Source organism: Peromyscus californicus, unplaced genomic scaffold (assembly GCF_007827085.1).
Source record: "Peromyscus californicus insignis strain IS unplaced genomic scaffold, ASM782708v3 Scaffold_4__1_contigs__length_199733344, whole genome shotgun sequence".
Taxonomy (NCBI): domain Eukaryota; kingdom Metazoa; phylum Chordata; class Mammalia; order Rodentia; family Cricetidae; genus Peromyscus; species Peromyscus californicus.
In genome coordinates, this window is record NW_026294562.1 from 4,421,166 (window position 1) to 4,438,870 (window position 17,705).

At 46.9% G+C, this 17,705-nt stretch overlaps 1 protein-coding gene across 9 annotated transcripts in view; it reads left to right on the top strand.

Annotated features, from left to right (window-relative positions):
• The window catches only part of Ablim1 (actin binding LIM protein 1), a 301,455-nt gene that overhangs the window by 172,368 nt on the left and 111,382 nt on the right, over positions 1-17,705 (top strand). For all 9 annotated transcript variants that reach the window (XM_052763481.1, XM_052763488.1, XM_052763483.1 and 6 more), the window contains exons 3-4: positions 13,349-13,532; positions 16,237-16,346. In XM_052763481.1, the coding sequence (XP_052619441.1) occupies positions 13,349-13,532; positions 16,237-16,346 (294 nt within the window). The remainder of the gene's footprint in view (positions 1-13,348; positions 13,533-16,236; positions 16,347-17,705) is intronic.

A 17,705-nucleotide genomic window follows, 5' to 3' on the forward strand; every position in this document is an offset into this window, starting at 1 on the left:
TCACATCGTGTCCACAATCCGGAAACAGAGCGATGGGTGCATTTTACATTAACATGGTCGTGAGGCTTGGGGACAAGAGGTGAAAGGTTATGGGTTAAAAGGGAAGGCTTTGAGCTCCTGAGGGATGGAACTGTAACCGGGTAGGAGCCTTGACCTGGAATCCCCTGGGAAATGGGCCTCTTGCCTTTGGGAGAGTATCTTGATTGCATTAAGTGAGATGGGAAGCCTCACCCATCGTGGGTGGCACCGGTTCCTGGATCCTGGGCTATCTACAGTGGAAAAGAGAACTGAAAGGCACCATGTATTCATTTATCCTTCCCTGGAAAGGAAACAGAGGCCAGAGACTTTGCGTGTTTGTGGCAAGGGCAGGGATGGGTGGTAAAGAAGGCTCCTGTTGTTCCAATCTTAGATGGTCTTTTAATAAAAAAAAACAAACAAACCCAGAGCCAGATAGCCGTGTGAAAGCTGAAAGATCAGAGAAGCAGAACAGCCAGCCACTAGCTCTTACCCCTACAAAATCCTCAGCCTAAAGAGAGTGAGTTCCTGTTTCCTCACACCATATGTATCTTTCTCTGCCCAGACATCACTTCCTGGATTAAAGGCATGTGTGCTTCCCAGTACTGGGATTAAAGGTGTGTGCCACCACTGCCTGACCTCTATGTCTAATCTAGTGACTGGCTCTGTCCTCTGATCCTCAGGCAAGTTTATTAGGGTACACAATATATCACCACCTCCAGGAAGAAAAATTTGAGTTGCCATGAAAAAAAAAAAAAAAACACCAAAATCAAAGAGCAGATTTGCGTTTTTTTTTTTTTTTTAAACTAAAAATCACTTCATTTTTGCATAAGTAAGCCTGGGAATGCTGACACGAGACCTTCACATCCTGGCCATGTGAAATACAGAGCATCCCTCGCCTATCAGGCCACAGTTCTGGGCTGCAGAGGGTTAAAGGTCACTATAGCAGTTACTCTTCTTCTTGTCATCACCAAGTACCTGACAAGGAGGGCCTCAGGCCATCACAGCAAGGGGAAGGTGGCCGGAGCATGAGTCCGCTGCTTACAGTAGCCATAGAAACCAGACAAGAAGTGGGCCCAAGCTATACAACCTCAAGGCCCATCCCTGGAAGCTCACGTCCTCCAGCAAGGCTGGACCCCCTAAGGTCCCACAGTCTGGTAAGCAAGGGTTCAGATACGTTCCACTTCCAACCACAACAGTTGTGTACGGTGCAGTAAGCCTGGGCAAACGGGGCTCTGGCAGGAAGGAAGATGGTAACAAGTATAACCAGGGTGGGAAGCAGGGTAGGTGCAGGCCAGTGAGAGGCGCATCGGCTCAGTCCCTGCAGAGCTCAGTGTGGCCTGGGGATGGGTCTAAGGAGGGACAAGAGGTGTCCATAACGCATGCATGTTCCAGCAATAACCCCCCAGGACCAGAAAGAGGGTGCATGCTCAGTGTGGGCAGGAGGCATAGAGGGCAGAGGCCGGGCTACAGGTGATAAGGACATCGATTTTGGGCACGAAGTTTCTAATAGGAATGAAGGACGCCATAGTGTTCCTCTTATCATTCAAAAGGTGCCATTTTAGGGCCCGTAAGATGGCTCAGTGGGTAAGGGCGCTTGCCACAAGGCACGAGAACCTGAGTTAGAGTCTCGGGACCCACATGGTGGAAGGAGAGAACCAACTCCCGGCACATGGACTCACACACACACACACACACACACACACACACACACACACACACACACACACTGTAGTAAAAATTTAAAAATGAAAGATGGCACCTTAACATTAATTATAATAGCTTTATTTCTTTTCAAAGGAATGGAGCTAGTTTTCTATGTTATTTTTAGTTATGTCATTTGAGAGTTCTGAACACTGATTGTCTGTGGGAGATATCATGTCATGTGAGCACTTCTCCTGGGGTAGTGCTGGCAGACACCCTCCCATAGAACCACATTCCAGCAGACAGTTGTCACTTGGCCATCGGTTAGAGGGTATGAAAAATGATATTTTGATAGCTTTTTAAAAAATCCCCTGTTCTTTTTTTTTTCTATGTCTTATCAGCTGAGTCTGTTACATCAAAAATTCCTTCTGAGGGGCTGGAGAGATGGCTCCGTGAGTAAGAGTACTTGCTGCATAAATGTGGGAGCCTGAGTTCAGATCCCAGCACCCACTGAAAAGACTGGATGTGACCACGAGTATTTGTAGCTGTGCTGACTGGCATTTTGTCAACTTGACACAACTAAGGTCATTTGGGAAGAAAGACTCTGACTTGAGAAAATACCTCCATAGACTTGTCCTATAGGCAAGTCTGTGGAGTATTGTCTTGACTAATGATTGGTATGAAAGGGCCCGGCCACTGTGGTGGTGCTACAGGACCTGGGCAGATGGTCCTGGGTTTATAGAAAAGCAGGCTGAGCAAGCCGTGAGGATCGAGCCCACAGGAGCACCCCTCTGTGGCCTTGTATCATTCCTGCCTCCAGGATTCTGCCCTGCTTGGGTTCCTGCCCTGACTTTCCTTAGTGATGGAGTGTGACTTATAATTATAAGCTGAAATGAACCCTTTCCTCCCCAGACTGATGTTGATCGTGATGTTCATCACAGCAATAGAAACTCTAAGACAGTAACTCCAGTACTGTGTAAGTGAGAGGCAGAGGTCCCGGGGCTTGCTGGCTGCCAGCCCAGCTTCAGCTGCCGTGAGAGATCCTGCCTCAAAGAATAGGAGGAGAGCGGCAGGACAGAACACTCAGTGTCTTCCTCTGGGCTAGGCATGGGTACATGAATACACACCTGCACACGCAACACTATACTCACATACATACAGGTGTGCGTGAGCACTCACGTTCACACACACACATACCTGCACACACATCTGCACACACAACACTATACTCACATACATACAGGTGTGTGTGAGCACTCATGCACACGTACACACACACACACCTACACACACAACATTATAATCACATACATACAGGTGTGCATACACACTCACACACACACATACCTTTTGAAGTGTTTATCTAAAACTATTAGAAAGTATTAACTGTAAGGTAGTGAGTTAGAATGTACTTTTAGGAGTTAGTCTTTTTAAAAGACCGGGTTCTGTGGAAAGGGCTTAAGGAGCTGTCCCAACTCCAGCAGCACTTTTTGCTGGTTTAGGGTTTGTAAAGTGTTTCTAAGATCAGCATCATCCCACATGGAAATGTGCACTTACAGAATACAAGGCTTCTCACGGAGTGGAGGCTATAAAAATTGGAACAAGGGAGGAGGCTTGGTTATCCAGGCTAAGCATTTCTGTGTTTGTTTAGTTAGTTTCATTTAAAGTAAATTTCTATTACTTAATTATTGAAGAGATAGCTATACTTTTATTTATTTATCTGGAAAGTGGTTAAAATGATGAACTTTTCTATTTTTCAGTGGGGTGGGCAGAGTCTTACCCTGTAGCCCAGACTGATCTGGAATTCGTTATGTAGCCCACCTACTCTGTCCTCTAGCTCCTTCTCCTGCCTCAGCTTCCTGAGTTCCAGGTTGCAGGCATGAGCCACCATACTTGAGGCTGGGTGGGGCTAGAGGCATCCACAGGGGAGGATGGGCTGGACTAGAGAGAAGGGCTGGTTCTGGGGAAGGGCCAGAGAATCAGAAGGGAGAGCACAGGGAGAGGTCACTCTCAGCATATAGACTCAGAGGAGCTCAGTGGAAGGTGTGATGGACTCCGTGGGAACCACTCCTTGCTGGTTCAATTGGCATGCGTCTGTGGCCTTACCTCTTCCGTAGGGTCAGTTCACAGAGAAACACGGAACTTTCTCCTTGATACACAAGACTTCAGAGGCGGCAGAGATGCTGCAGTTCAGTCAGGGGGTGGGGCGGAGGAGAGGAGCAGAAACGGGGAGGGGCAGGAGAGACACAGATCCAATATGTGTGGCCTACTGTGAGATTTAAATCCTGGGCATAAGCAAGGTCCGCCATTGTAAACACAGGTAGCTTCCTTCCTCTCTCCCCGCTTCCTCCCTGTTTCCTCTCTTGACATCTCCTTCTCCCTCTCTCCTTCAGTGTTTGGTATCAAAACAAGGGCCTTGCCGTTTGTTTGTGAGGCAAGCACCCCACAGTTGAGCTGTATCCCCACCTCATCCATGTATTTCCTGTGCTTATTTTCAGCCCTAAAGCTTATGTTAAGGTAATTTCTGCTGTGGTAAAAGATTTTCATGTTAGTTTTTGAATTCTGGGAGGTACCTTTGTTTCTTGACCTGCCTGTAAACAATTTTGTTTGCATATGAAATTTCACAACAAATTCTAAAATACTGTGTTGTCAATGATTTAGATTCATTAATAAACAGAGGTTCCAAAAGGGCCCCTTCTAGCCAGGACTCTTATGATCATATATCCAAACTCTGAGTTAACTTGAAACCCCCAAAAGCATTGCTCTGGAGCCCATTCTGCTATCTGGTTGACCTTGTGAGTATCTTTTCTTCCCAGACATGATCATTGATTTTGATGTGCATTTGGAAGTCACTGAAAAGCGATTACAATCTGGTTTTGAGGCTTAGCCTTTGAGTCCAAGCATTTGCAGAAGTTATTTCTGGCAGGAGTTGCCCCCGCACATCATTGTTGGTGAGCGTTGTGCAGCTATTTTGAGCCCTGAGCTACAGCAATGGCCCTTCTGAGCTACCTCTTCAGTCAGTTCACGCTCACTGCTCTGCACCCAGCACTGACGGAAGTCTGAGTCGTGGGGAAGACTGATACAAGCTGCCTTCGTTGTCTTGATAAAGACAAACTGCAGAAAAGTAATAAGAAAGAACTTAAAGTAATCGCCAGAGGGGCTGGGAAGAGGTTTCTCTGGCTGAGAACTTCACTCATAAGCCTGAGGGCCTGAGTGTGAACCCTCGGCACCCACGTGACCATGCAGGCCTGTGACCCCATGAGAGCAAAGACAGGAGCATCATCAGGCTTGCTGGCTGCCGGCCTAGCTAAGGTTCAGCAAGAGACCCTGTCTCAGAGGAAGAAGATGGAGGGTGGAGGGCAGGACCCCAGGCCTACTCCTCTGGTCTCTGAAGTGTGTGTGCGTGTGCACACACTTGTGTACATGTGCACCACACACTCAAAACAAAAAGAGGAGGAGGAAACCTGGGTGTGACTGCACACATCTGTAATTTCAGCACTTAAGAGGCTGAGGCAGAGGGATTGGTGTGAGTTCTAGGACAACCTGGGCTACCTAGAGAACTCAAGGCCAGTGTGACTGCATAGGGGAGACTCTATCCCCCAGAAGCAAACAGTAAAAGTCAACTAAGATTTGATTAAAGTAGGTGGAGGAAGAGGACAAGAAACATTATTCACAATGATAATCCAAGAGTGATGTGGGGGTGTCCTGTTCCCTGGCTCCATCGAATCCGAGTCTCTGCACGTGGCTACCCAGGAGGCAGTGATGCTCTGTACCAGGAGGGTAGAATAGGCTTTGTTAGGTAAAGTACCATTTCCAGAGCTCATAGCCTGCGTGCTCATAAAGGCGAGAGAGCCGCCCAGGCTCCATGCCCCTGCCCCTGGGGGCAAGCTCAGAAAGGCCCCTCATGCCCTGCCTTGTGGGGTCTTCCTCTTTGCTTTTTGTTTGTTTGTTTTGTTTTTGTTTTTGTTTGGCAGTATTGGGCACTGAACCTCAGGTCTCACATATACTAGGCAAGAGTTCTGCCACTGAGCTACAGTCCCAGCTCTTCATGTCCTATGATGGGCTGACTGGACAGCCAGCATCTTCCCTCGAAAGTAAAGAGAGGACCCCCAAAGGCTGCTGGTCCGCCATTAAAATTCCTAAGGATTATTTTTCCCAGGTCTGCTCTTACCGCAATGAACTGGCCAGGCTCACTTGCAATCAGCAGCCTGCAGAGAGAGGACAGTCCCCCTGCTGCAGCTGGGGGAAAGGTCTTCGGCCTGATGCTCCTGGACCCACCTTCAGCCAGGTTTAACTCTGACCCGTTTTACAAAACATTGGCGGTATGAAGCCTTGACCTAGGTGGCATGTCAAGGGGATGGGTCTGTGTTTCGGCAGCCTTGCTCAACCCAACGGCAGCCCTGCTCACACCACCCCACAAAGCACAGCTCTGCTTTCTGCCGGGCCTGCCGCCTCCACACTCTGTTCCCCTCCTGTTCCGTGGTATTTTTACAGCCCAGGCAGCTCTTGTTTGTTGGTTATTTTAAGGTTTAAGCTTTTTAAAAATGTGCCTGTTACTAATTTCACAACTTTTATGTAAAAATTCTTGGATGTACATATCCCTACTCACCCAGTAAATTTTACTCGGAGGTTTGTGGAGTGGAATTCAAGAGCATAACGTCAACAAGGCACAGGCTTTCGAGATGGGGAAGCAGGGCAGGATTCAGTAGGACTGAAAGTGAGGAGTGCTTTAATAATTGATCCTGGAAAAAAAAAGGCTGTGAGCCTTTGTGCTGGCAGACTGGGGTTTTAATGAGAAGAATCTGTGATTTTTCCTTAGAATTATGTTAAAGTTAGGTTAATATGCATATTTCCACTTGAATTTAATGTCACCAACTGAGATTTTTGTGATCATGGAAGATGTAAAACATTTGCTTTGTGCTTTCGTTTAAAAGTACTGAAGCTCCTTTAAAAGCAAAATAGTTAAGGGCCAATGAGATGACAGTGTTACGAGCTACCTGCCCTTTGAGCCTCAGGATCTGGTGGAGGGTGAGAGCCAGCTCTCTCCAACTGCTGACCCGCACACATGCTGTGGTGTGTACATCTGCATGTACACAAAATAATAAAATAGCAATAACAGGGCTGAAGAGATGGCCTACCAGTTAAGAGTACTTGATGTGCTTCCAGAGGATCATGTTCAGCTCCCAGCACCCACGTCAGGTGGCTCACAATTGCCTGTAACCCCAGATCCTGGCGGCCAGACTCTCTCTTCTGGCCTCTGTGGACACCCACATATGTGGCGTGTGTGTGTGTGTGTGTGTGTGTGTGTGTGTGTGTGTGTGTGTGTGTGTGTGTGTGTGTGTTTTAAAATTCTGAAATTCATGTAATATTCACTTTCAGATACTTGGGGTAAAAAGAGTAACGGCTGAGTCAGAGTGCAATGTCTATGACTATCCTACAAACACAGCATGAGTGTGTCAAGGGCAGGTACTATTCATTAGCGAGGGGTCCTGCAGCATAGTAAAGCTGCTTGCAAGGACAACTAGAGGCATAGGAGTGTGGGCCTTCCAACCAGACTGTTGCAGAGGGCTGCGGGGAGGGGCGATTGGGTGGCTACGGGGGGTGGGGGGGGGGGAGTGGGTGGCTGGGGTGGGGAGTGGGTGGCAGGAGGGGGGAGTGGGTGGCTGGGGGGGAGTGGGTGGCGGGAGTGGGGGGGCTGGGGTGGGGAGTGGGTGACTGGGGGGTGGGTGGCAGGAGTGGGGGGAGTGGGTGGCTAGTGGGGAGTGGGTGGCTGCGGGGGGTGCTGACCAGGCTCCAACAGGATGAGAAGACCGAGTGCTGGTCATCTGAATCGTCCCTGAACAGAAAAGGCACCAAAATCCAAAGTTTGGGCCTTTAGTCAAGAGTAAAAGCTTGTCAAACACACGGTTCCTGCATAATAAACTGACCCTGTGAGCTGCTAACTAAATGCCCCAGGTTGACACTGCAAGAGTGTGACTTCTTCCCTTCGCTTTGTGGCCAAGTTTTTGATAGTTTTTTTTAAAGATTTATTTATTTTTACTTTATGAGTGTTTGCCTATGTGTATGTATGTGCACCACATGGGTGTAGCACCTGTGTGTGTGTGTGTGTGTGTGCACCACATGGATGTAGCACCTGTGTATGTATGTGCACCACATGGGTGTAGCACCTGTGTGTGTGTGCACCACATGGGTGTAGCACCTGTGTGTGTATGTGTGCCACATGGGTGTAGCACCTGTGTGTGTGTGTGTGTGTGTGTGTGTGTGTGTGTGTGTGCACCACATGGGTGTAGCACCTGTGTGTGTGTGTGCACCACATGGGTGTAGCACCTGTGTGTGTATGTGCCACATGGGTGTAGAACCTGTGTGTGTGTGTGTGTGTGTGTGTGTGTGTATGTATGTCACATGGGTGTAGCACCTGTGTGTATGTATGTGCACCACATGGGTGTAGACCTATGTGTGTGTGTGCACCACATGGGTGTAGCACCTATGGAGACCAGAAGAAGGTATCTGATCCCCTGGAACTGGAGTTACAGATGATGTCAGCCCTCCTGTCGGGGCTGGGAACCAAACCTGGATCCTCTGAAAGAGTAGTAAGTGCTCTTAGCCACCAAGCCATCTCTTCAGCCTTGAGCCCAGCTTCCTCTAATTATGTAAAAGTTACTTTATTTTTACTTTATGTGTGTGGTGTTTTGCCCACATGTATGTTTGTGTACCACATGTGTGCCTGGTGCCTGCAGAGGCCAACAGAGAACACTGGATCCCCCAGAACTGTAGTTAGAGATGGTTGTGAGGTTCCATGTGGGTGCTGGGAATTGAACTTAGGTCCTCTTAGCAGAGCAGACAGTGCTCTTAATGGCTGAGCTGTCTCCCCAGGCCCCCACCCCAAGTTCTTAATACACTATTATCTTAAATGTGTAAGAAATTAGGTTCACTGAGGCAGGGAGCAGAGTGGGGGTGTCCAAGGAACTGGAGGGATCCAGGAAAGGTGTTCTTGCTTCATGGGCACCGAGTTTCAGCTTTCCAAAAGGAGGTCCTTTCCCCGAATCCTGTGGATGGATGGAATATGCTACCACAACCGTGTGGATGCACATACGCCACTGAATTATCCACTTAAAAATGACTAAGGTTGTGATCAGATGTTCTATGCATGTTATCACAACTAAAAGGAAATTTTTTAAAAGGGCCGATTGGCAGGTGTATGAAAGTTAATTCTTCTTCACCTTCCTGAGAGAGTCACCGTAATAGCCCTGATTTGTGAGCTCTCTCTTATGTAAAACATGTGTAGAGGTCTCTAAACATCAAGTTCTTAAAGTTCTTTACTCTGTGACCTTTGTTCTTATCACGTAGTGGTAAATCACCAGCGATGACTAGTCTAACGCACTGTACTGCCGGCCCCCTGACTCACTGAACCCTGATTTGCTGTCTGTCTGCTCCACTGGTGGGGACTCGGGCTGTCCCGGGTTTTTCAGTGAATTCTTTTCCTGACAAGACAAGCACTGTTTCAATAAAACTGCTTCCGCCAGGTGGTGGTGGTGTACTCGGGAGGCAGAGGCGGGTAGATCTCTGTGAGTTCAAGGCCAGCCTGGTCTACAGAGTGAGTTCCAGGACAGCCAAGGCTTATACAAAGAAACTCTGTCTCACAAAACCATCAATCAATCAATCAATCAATCAATGAGATTGCTTCCTTGCAGGAGGGCAATGCTACAGCAATAAGGTAGAGAGAGGGATGGATCCCAAGGATGTTCACTGGGGAACTAGCCTGGCTGCTTGAAAATGTTGGTGTAAGAGAGTGAGAATGGACGCTGCTGGAGACTTACTGAGACAGGGAACAAAAGTGTCTCTCTCTCAGGAGCCTTTTTACAGGGTGGAAGTACCACAGAGGAGCTGAGAGGATAGGGCTGCTGGAAGAGGCTGCATTTTAGGTGGGCATGCTGTCTGTCAGTTACAACCATGGTCTAAAGCTTGCAGGTCACAAACTATAGACCACCAGTTCTCAACCTATGGGTCAAGACCTCTTTGCAGTCAAATGACCTTTCACAGAGATCGCATATCAGATATTTACATAACAATCCATAACTATAGGAAAATTACAGTAATGAAGCAGCAATGAGAATAATTTTATTGCCGGGGATCACCACAACAGGAGGAACTGCATTAAAGGGAGGTTGAGAACCACTGCTATGGACAGAGATCACTGAAGTCGACGTAGGTAGAGGTCTGTTCCCAGGGAGACCTTGTGATCTATGGGGAAGGAAATGGTGTCTGGGAGTTCCCTGTGTTTAGGGTCCTTGAGGAGGAGACTGAACAGAGGGAGGAGGAGGAGATAAAAAAATAAGAGACTTCAGTTGTGTCACCACTATCCCCATCTTAGGTGATGCCATGATGCTAAGTAGCTTCTAAGTTCAGCTGCATGGACTTTTCCTCTCCCAACCTGCTGTGTGTGCTGTAGACTCTTGCCCCCGTAAACAGTTTGTCTTATTAGCCAAGCCGCCATTAGCATTGCTATAGCTGTTGGGTAAAGTGGCTTGGCTTAGAATTTCAGAGAAAAGCTGATGGAGTCACAAAAAGTTTGTCATCTCTCAACTGCTCTGCAAAGTCGTTTTGTAAGGCTGTGTTAGGTTCTCAAAGTTGTCCATTTTGTGTCCAATTCACAAAACCATGCCAGCCAGCCAGAGAAAGGGGCACCCCCATGGGAATAGTAAGCAGAAAGGACTTTTAAAGGGTTCCGTTTAGCTCTGAAATGGGCTGTGTGGTCTTTGTTAGCACGAAGGTCACCTTGGTCTTTTCATGAAGCATCTGTGATTTTTATTCCCAGCCCAGGTGACTGGATGAGAGCTAAGGGGATGAGGAGTCTGAGGACACTGCCACTTCTCACAGCTATGAGAAACAAGTTTAAAGGAACAAATGAGTCATCAGAATTGCCGATGACTCCCAGAAGTGGAATTGGTGGGAACTTGCCAAGTATGAGGCGGGATTCAACTTAATTATACTGTATTATTCTCTGTATTATATTAGACGCCGTGTTTGCAAGTTCCTGAAGAAAGAATCCAAAAGAGTACCGATAAAGACTCTTGGCCATAAAGTGCCCTGCCATCTTGAAGGTGCATACCTAAAAAATCCCTAAGGATGACTTTCTGAGCATTCTGTGATGACTCCTACCTACCCCACCTGCCAAGGATGATCTCTGCTGTAAGAATTTGTAGTCAGAACTAGGCTAGTCCTTGAGCTCTTGGTGTGAGAACCTTGGATGCAGGAAGAGATGCCCACAGTTATAGGAGGAGAAAGCCCTTCTGAGAATGTGATCACAGCATTATTTATAGGGTGCGTGGTTTCCAGCAAATGGTCCCTGGCCATCAGCTTAGTTTACTTAGTTACAGTTTTCAAGAAGGAAGCCAGAAGCTTCGGTCTAAACAAGGACCAGTGAGTCCTCATGGAAAGCTTGTTTGTGGTTTCTGTGTCATCCTGACTGATGGGGGTGGGGGTGTTACTGAGGTCATGATCTCACTGTGCTAACATTGCTTCATTAGACCCCAGTTCTTAACCTTTTCCTACTTTGAACCCTTAACACCTATGAAATTTTTATGCTACTCTGAGTAGCTAAGTTTAAAATAAGTACATACATCAAACATTTACTGATAATTAATCATAAAGAAATATATTTTAAAACAATTGTTATACATATATTTTTACCATTTATTGAAGTCTAAAGTGAATTTGTATACTAATAGGCTAGTATGCTTGTTTATATTTTACATAAAGAATTAAATATTGGCTGAACGTTTGAGTTGCAGGACAAAGAGCATCTTCAGTGTTTCTCAGAGTTCATCAATGTTTTGATTTTATAGTCATCAGTGCTGAGAATGCCACGTTGCATAAATACACAGCACAAAATGGCAGAAGTGTGCTTTAAAGCCATCTCAGAAGTTATTGGAGATTCTGTCCTAATGTCAAACCAAAATTCATTTAAGGGTTGCTCTTTGTGAAAATCAAGTCAGCAACTGAATCAGGAATTAAAAACAAAACAAACACTCTAAAACAGTTTGGTCTAAAGATATACTAATTTGATACTTAAATGCTGAATAATGACAGTAGGAAAATGTCTTTATTTTCCATGATTACACCATTATATTTCTGTAAGAGCAGAAAACATTGTATGCACAGTAAGAACCACTACAATCCCTGATATGCGTAGTTGTGAACCTGAGCAGAGCTGTGTCATGCAGTGTGTGTTTGACCAGTGTGGCTAATGGCAGGCACTGGCAAAGTGCATCTATCTTGTTCAGACTCAAGACTACGGGGAAGTCTGACACTGCACCATGGGTGACTGCCATCCCAGACTCACTGCGCATTTGATTTTGAATTTATTTTTGGTTCTTACATGTTCATGAATGTGTGTGTGTGTGTGTGTGTGTGTGTGTGTGTGTGTGTGTGTGTGTGTGTGTGTGTGTGAGTGATTGAGACAGGGTTTCTCTGTGTAGCCCTAGCTGTCCTAGAACTCAATCTGTAGACAAGACTGGCCTTGAACTCAAAGACCCACATGCCTCTGCCTCATGTTCAGAAAAGTTTCATTGTTTCTAATTTCTTTTTGCAACCCCACCTTCAGTTATATGACCCCACTCATTTTAAGACTATTAATGAATCACGGGAACTAATCAGAGTAACCTTGTGTTCTTGCAAACCCCTAGGAGGGCAGTGTAATGACCAAGCTCACTTTCTCCTGGCCTGAGGGTCTGCTCTACCTATTTATAAGAAATTAGAAAGGATTGTAGATGCTTTCCTGAGGCGGCCCTTCCTCCTAGGGGAGTCACCTAACCTTGGGATGCAGAAGCTAAGGTTGGAGAGCCCAGCTTTGGCTGTCCCTTCCCCGGCATCTGGCAGGAGATAACTGTTATTGCTCTAGGCTTTATTGGTGGACAAGTTGTGACCTGCTTGGGCTTTGTCTGAACATGCAGATTAGTCCCAGGTCCCTGGCATCACCACTTTCTACACCACATCTGTCATCCACAGCTGTACAGTCTGGAAAGGGTTGCAAAACCCAGACCCAGCCAAGTGTCCTCTTTTGCATGTCCTGAGATCACGAATGATGGTTTTCTGTTGGACTTGTCCCCTTTCGTCCCTCTCTGGCCTACCCATTTTCATTCCCCCTATATGACATACACAGGATCCGTGTGTCCCATTTGCCATACACAGAGACAGTGCAAGCCCTGGCTGCTTAGGGGAAGTATTTCCACAGTGTAAGAAAACAGTCACTGGAAACTTCAGCTGCTGCTGTTGCTATAGCAGGAATTTATTACTCAACTATCTTGGCCCAAATCAGGTAGCTGTGTGGACAAGCTGTGGGCACCTTTCCTAATGGCATTGCCAGGGACACCTTGATTGGCATCCAAGACAGCCCAAATGCAGCATATCTTTCCATCAAAGACTGACTGATTGGCGCTGAATCTTAGACATACCACTGAGGCCATTGAGACCCAGCCAGTGGATTTTACTTGTATGAGATATTGCATAGCTCCTGGGGGAGGGGGCAGCAGAAAAAGCAAAGCCTGGTAATAAATAGCTCTTTGTGACAGTCCCCTCCCCTACCCCAGAACTGCCGAGAGCACAGGGAGCCACCAGCATCTGGCAAGAAGGCAAACGCTGCCCAGAAATTTGGCAGGCAATGACCAGTTGTGAACTTGTCTTTCTACAGTGTGCGGCTGCGACCTGGCCCAAGGAGGCTTCTTCATAAAGAACGGGGACTATTTGTGCACCCTGGACTACCAGAGGATGTATGGGACACGGTGCCACGGCTGTGGGGAGTTCGTGGAGGGCGAGGTGGTCACTGCCCTGGGCAAGACCTACCATCCCAACTGCTTTGCCTGTACCATCTGCAAGTAAGTGGCCATCTTTCCTAAGCCTCCGGCTCGCTCCAACAGAAAAATGCTGGCTTCAGCCGCCAAAGCATCTCACAGCCTCCTCTGGTCCTGAGTGGTCCTGGGTGGTACAAGGTCTTAAACAGCCCCTGCCCAACAGATCTTCTTGCTGTCTATTCATTTTTGGTTAAAGTGCAGTACAGTTGGAAAACTTTATTCGTATCCTCTGTAAATCGATGTGACAGGTGTTAAGTGGCTGTACCTCATGCCTGAAGGGACTTCCAGACAGTTTGAGTAAAGACAACACAGTGGAAAAGGGACAGGGACAGTTGCTTGGAAGGAAAAGGCTCATTGGGAAGTGCAGGTGATTGCGTGGGCATGCTTCAGATGGCTCTTCTAGCTGGGCATTGAGGCATGGACCCATAGTCCCAGCACTCAGAAGAGGGAGGGGGAGGATTGCTTGAGCCCAAGACCAGCCTAGCCAATGTAGCAGGACTGCCTCTTTCTGAAAATGAAATGTATCTTTACTGTAGTTTGGCAATGGCTCATGGGTCAAATCATTAGTCTTTAGGATTTGTTTTGTTGTTGGGTTTTTTGTTTGTTTGTTTGTTTTTTGTTTTTGTTTTGAGACAGGGTCTCACTATGCAGCTCTGGCTATCCTGGAACTCACCATGTAAACCAGGTTGGCCTCGACTCGGCGAGATCCGCCTGCCTCTGCCTCTCAAGTGCTGGGGTTGAAGGCGTGCACCACTATTCCCGGCTGTAGGTCTTTCTTTTAAAGAAAGTTTTATTGACTATTTGTTTGCATAAGGCTAGAACTTCTGTTAGGTACAGTGGCAGGGTTGAGGAATTATGACAGAGACCAAATGGTCTACAAAGCCTAAAGAGACACGATCGCTGATGGCTAGGTGTCTGTATAGCACAGCTTAATGAAAATGATCAGTCTGAGGGAAGGGGGCTGGCATGGGAGGAAATGTACTATTGTGTTATAACAGGAAGGTGCCTTTGACTCTCTGACTGGGCACACAGAATCTGGCTGCTGGTACCATAGAGGATCTGCAATGAATGGAATTGGGGTCTAGACTCAGGCAAGGTCTACTCAGCTACACTTGCGGGGTACTGCATGTAAATGCACACTTGTTGTCAGGGCCTCACAAGAACACTGGCTCAGCTGTGGACAGTGCCCCAAGGATCTTGCTTGCCTCACCCAGGTCCTGTCCCTGAGTGGAGACCAAAGAACCCATGCTTGCTCTATTGTGTTTATACTCTCCTAGGAGAATGGACTAGAGGCTTGTTCAGGTTTAGTGAATGAGTGTGAAGCAAGGGACCCTCTTGCAGCAGCACCAGAATGTAATTTTTCTTATTAACATAGTTCTAGGTTGGGTTGATGAAGCCTGCCCCTGCCTGTGGGTCCCTGCCTGTGGCTTCTTTATCTGTCCAGTGAAAGAAACGGTACCACTTCAGAGAGGGAGCCACTGGTCTCCCAAGGACTTTTAACATTCAAAGGTGTGAGACTGTAATATTCCCATACACACTTGATGACTGGTACCAATCATACTTGTGGTATTAAGTCCAGATGTGCCTGTGAGTGTTTATTATGGTCAGTTACCAGCGTGAGGCCTTGGAGAGGTGAGTTAAGGGGCTGTGAAAGTACATGCAGGTCAGGAAGCTTGGATTTGCACCAGACTGCCGGCTTCTGACTCATTCACGTTCTCTCATCTAGTGAGTTCCACATTTCCTAATCGACAAAGTCCCACTTAGAAAACTCACATTGATGAAAAGCGATTGGTAAATTAGCTTGCTGCAAGTAAGCAGGCGCGGAGAGCTAACTTTCCTGCAGAAGGTGCAGCATGTGCTGGGTACTGAGTGTCTAGCAGGAAAGGAACTGTCCTTTCTGAAAAGGAGACTGATACTGATTTTTAAGTTTGTTTTATTTTATGTGTATAAATGCTTTGCCTGCATGTAAGTGTGCCATGTGCATGTCTGGTGCCTGTGGAGGTCAGAAAAGGGCATTGATCCCCTGAACCTGGAGTTACAGATGGCTGTGAGTGACCGTGGGGATACTAGGAACCTCTGAACCTGGGTCTTCTGCAAGAACAAGTGCTCTTAACCACTGAGCCATCTCTCCAGGCTACTGGTTCTCACACAGATGTTTATAGCAGCCTGTCCTATCACTTGTAGCTTAGGAGAGACTGGGCAGTGCTTTGCAAATTCAGATGTCCAAAAAGGACAAAATCTAACTCAGTATAGCTATCAAAAACCACAGGGGACCAAAAAGGCTCCTGTTTCTCCTGTAAGCCGTTCTTGTAGGGATGTGTCCCAAGTTTCAGTGGGAATCCATGGCATTTAAAATGTTGTGTGTGTGTGTGTGTGTGTGTGTGTGTGTGTGTGTGTGTGTGTGTGTGTGTGTGAAGCATTTCCTTGTGGAAGTCGCTGCTCTGTGGGCCCTGAGAGGTGGTTTGTGCAGACACTCCTCCACTGCAGAATGGCACTAGATCATGCTACTACCCAACCAGGGAGCTTCTCTCTTCATCTCATAATGCAGCACGTGTGTTTGTTTGGCCCGTGACCAGCTGGCGGGCTTGGGCATGGCTACATTTCAAGCATTCAGGCTGGTGCTCCTCCAAGAAATCAATCTGCACCCGAGGGGGAGCGGGCAAAGGAGTAGGGAAAGAGAGTGAAATTGCTGGAATGACTTTGAGGGCAAATGTCTTTCTGTCTCCAGGCGCCCGTTTCCACCCGGAGACCGAGTCACATTCAATGGGAGAGACTGTCTTTGTCAACTTTGTGCACAGCCGATGTCTTCCAGCCCCAAAGAAGCCACCTGCTCAAGCAGTAAGTGTCCCAGCAGCCACTAACAGAAACACCTTTGTGGTTCAAAGGGAGCTCAGGAAGATGCCTTCCTTTTGAAAATCCTATTCGCTAACACCAAGTGTATTCCTATCTAGGGCATTTTCCCCTATGGAAAAACATCATGCAGTATTTCCTAAAACCCAGGCAGAGAAGCATCATCATTGTATCAAAAAGACCCAAATGGAATAGACATCAGGCTGTCCATTTTGACAGCCAGCAAGGGAAATAATTATGAAACTTTGCATTTATTTGATATTTACTGACTACCCAAAATATGTGTCATCCTTCAAACTGAAGATATAACCTTGAGCAAAATGAATTCTCTCACCCTCAGGAAGTTTGCTTTCTAGTGAAAGCACATGGACATATTCCCACAGAAAATACCCAATATGTGAAGAAAACCAGAGTGTAAGATAAGGTTTTCTGTATGTGGGGCAATCAGAGAAGGCTCATGTGGAAGCCAACGCCTAAGTAAGTGTGGGGAGACAGTATACGTATGCCAGTGAATTTGAAATTCTTTATGATGAGATTTCATCTAACCTATGGGAATCCAGAGAGAATGCCCCCATAATAGGCTCTTTATGAACATATGAACTGGGAATGATGTTGGACAGATCAATTAGTAACTATTGTAAGTCAATATATTCTGAGCCTTGGGGACTGAAATGGGAAGCTGTTTCAGCTCTTTCCTGAGTATCAGGAAATGAGCCCAGTTTGTACCTTAGTGTTTATGGATTTTTGACAGCCCTCGGGAGACCTGGAATAATACCCCCTTCTAGCTCTCTGAGTCCTAGTACCTAAGAGTAAGGGCAGAATGTTCTATTCTGGACAGATCCTACGCAGTTTATAGCAGAGAACCTGAATCTTCCCATTTCTATGGAAATCTTCCACTTACTAAAAATAAGAATGTCCTGACCATCTGCATAAGGGCTGGACTTTGACCTTTGGGAGGAAAGAAGAAAATATAGTATGTACACATGACAAGACATTGAACAAGTGTGTTTCTAGGACCTACCACTAGGGGGCAGCAGCCTAGTAAGGAGCCCAGTAGATAGTTCTAAGACATGGCTAGGGCTGTGGTGTGGTCTCAGGTCTCTCACTGCTCTTCCTACTCTACTCAGAGAAACAGTTGGACACTGTTGAAAGAGCCACCTTGGGTGGGACGGGCCCCCCCCATCCTCTAGCAGGGCTTAATTTAAAATATGTTAGTAAACCCTTAGAAGAATTCCTCTGATGACATTTGGAACGGGACTGTGGTGGGAGAGGCTGTGCTCCCGTGATGCACTGGTGAGGTCCTGTAGGTCAACTATCTGTTTCGCTAGGTAGGAAATTGAGGCTCAA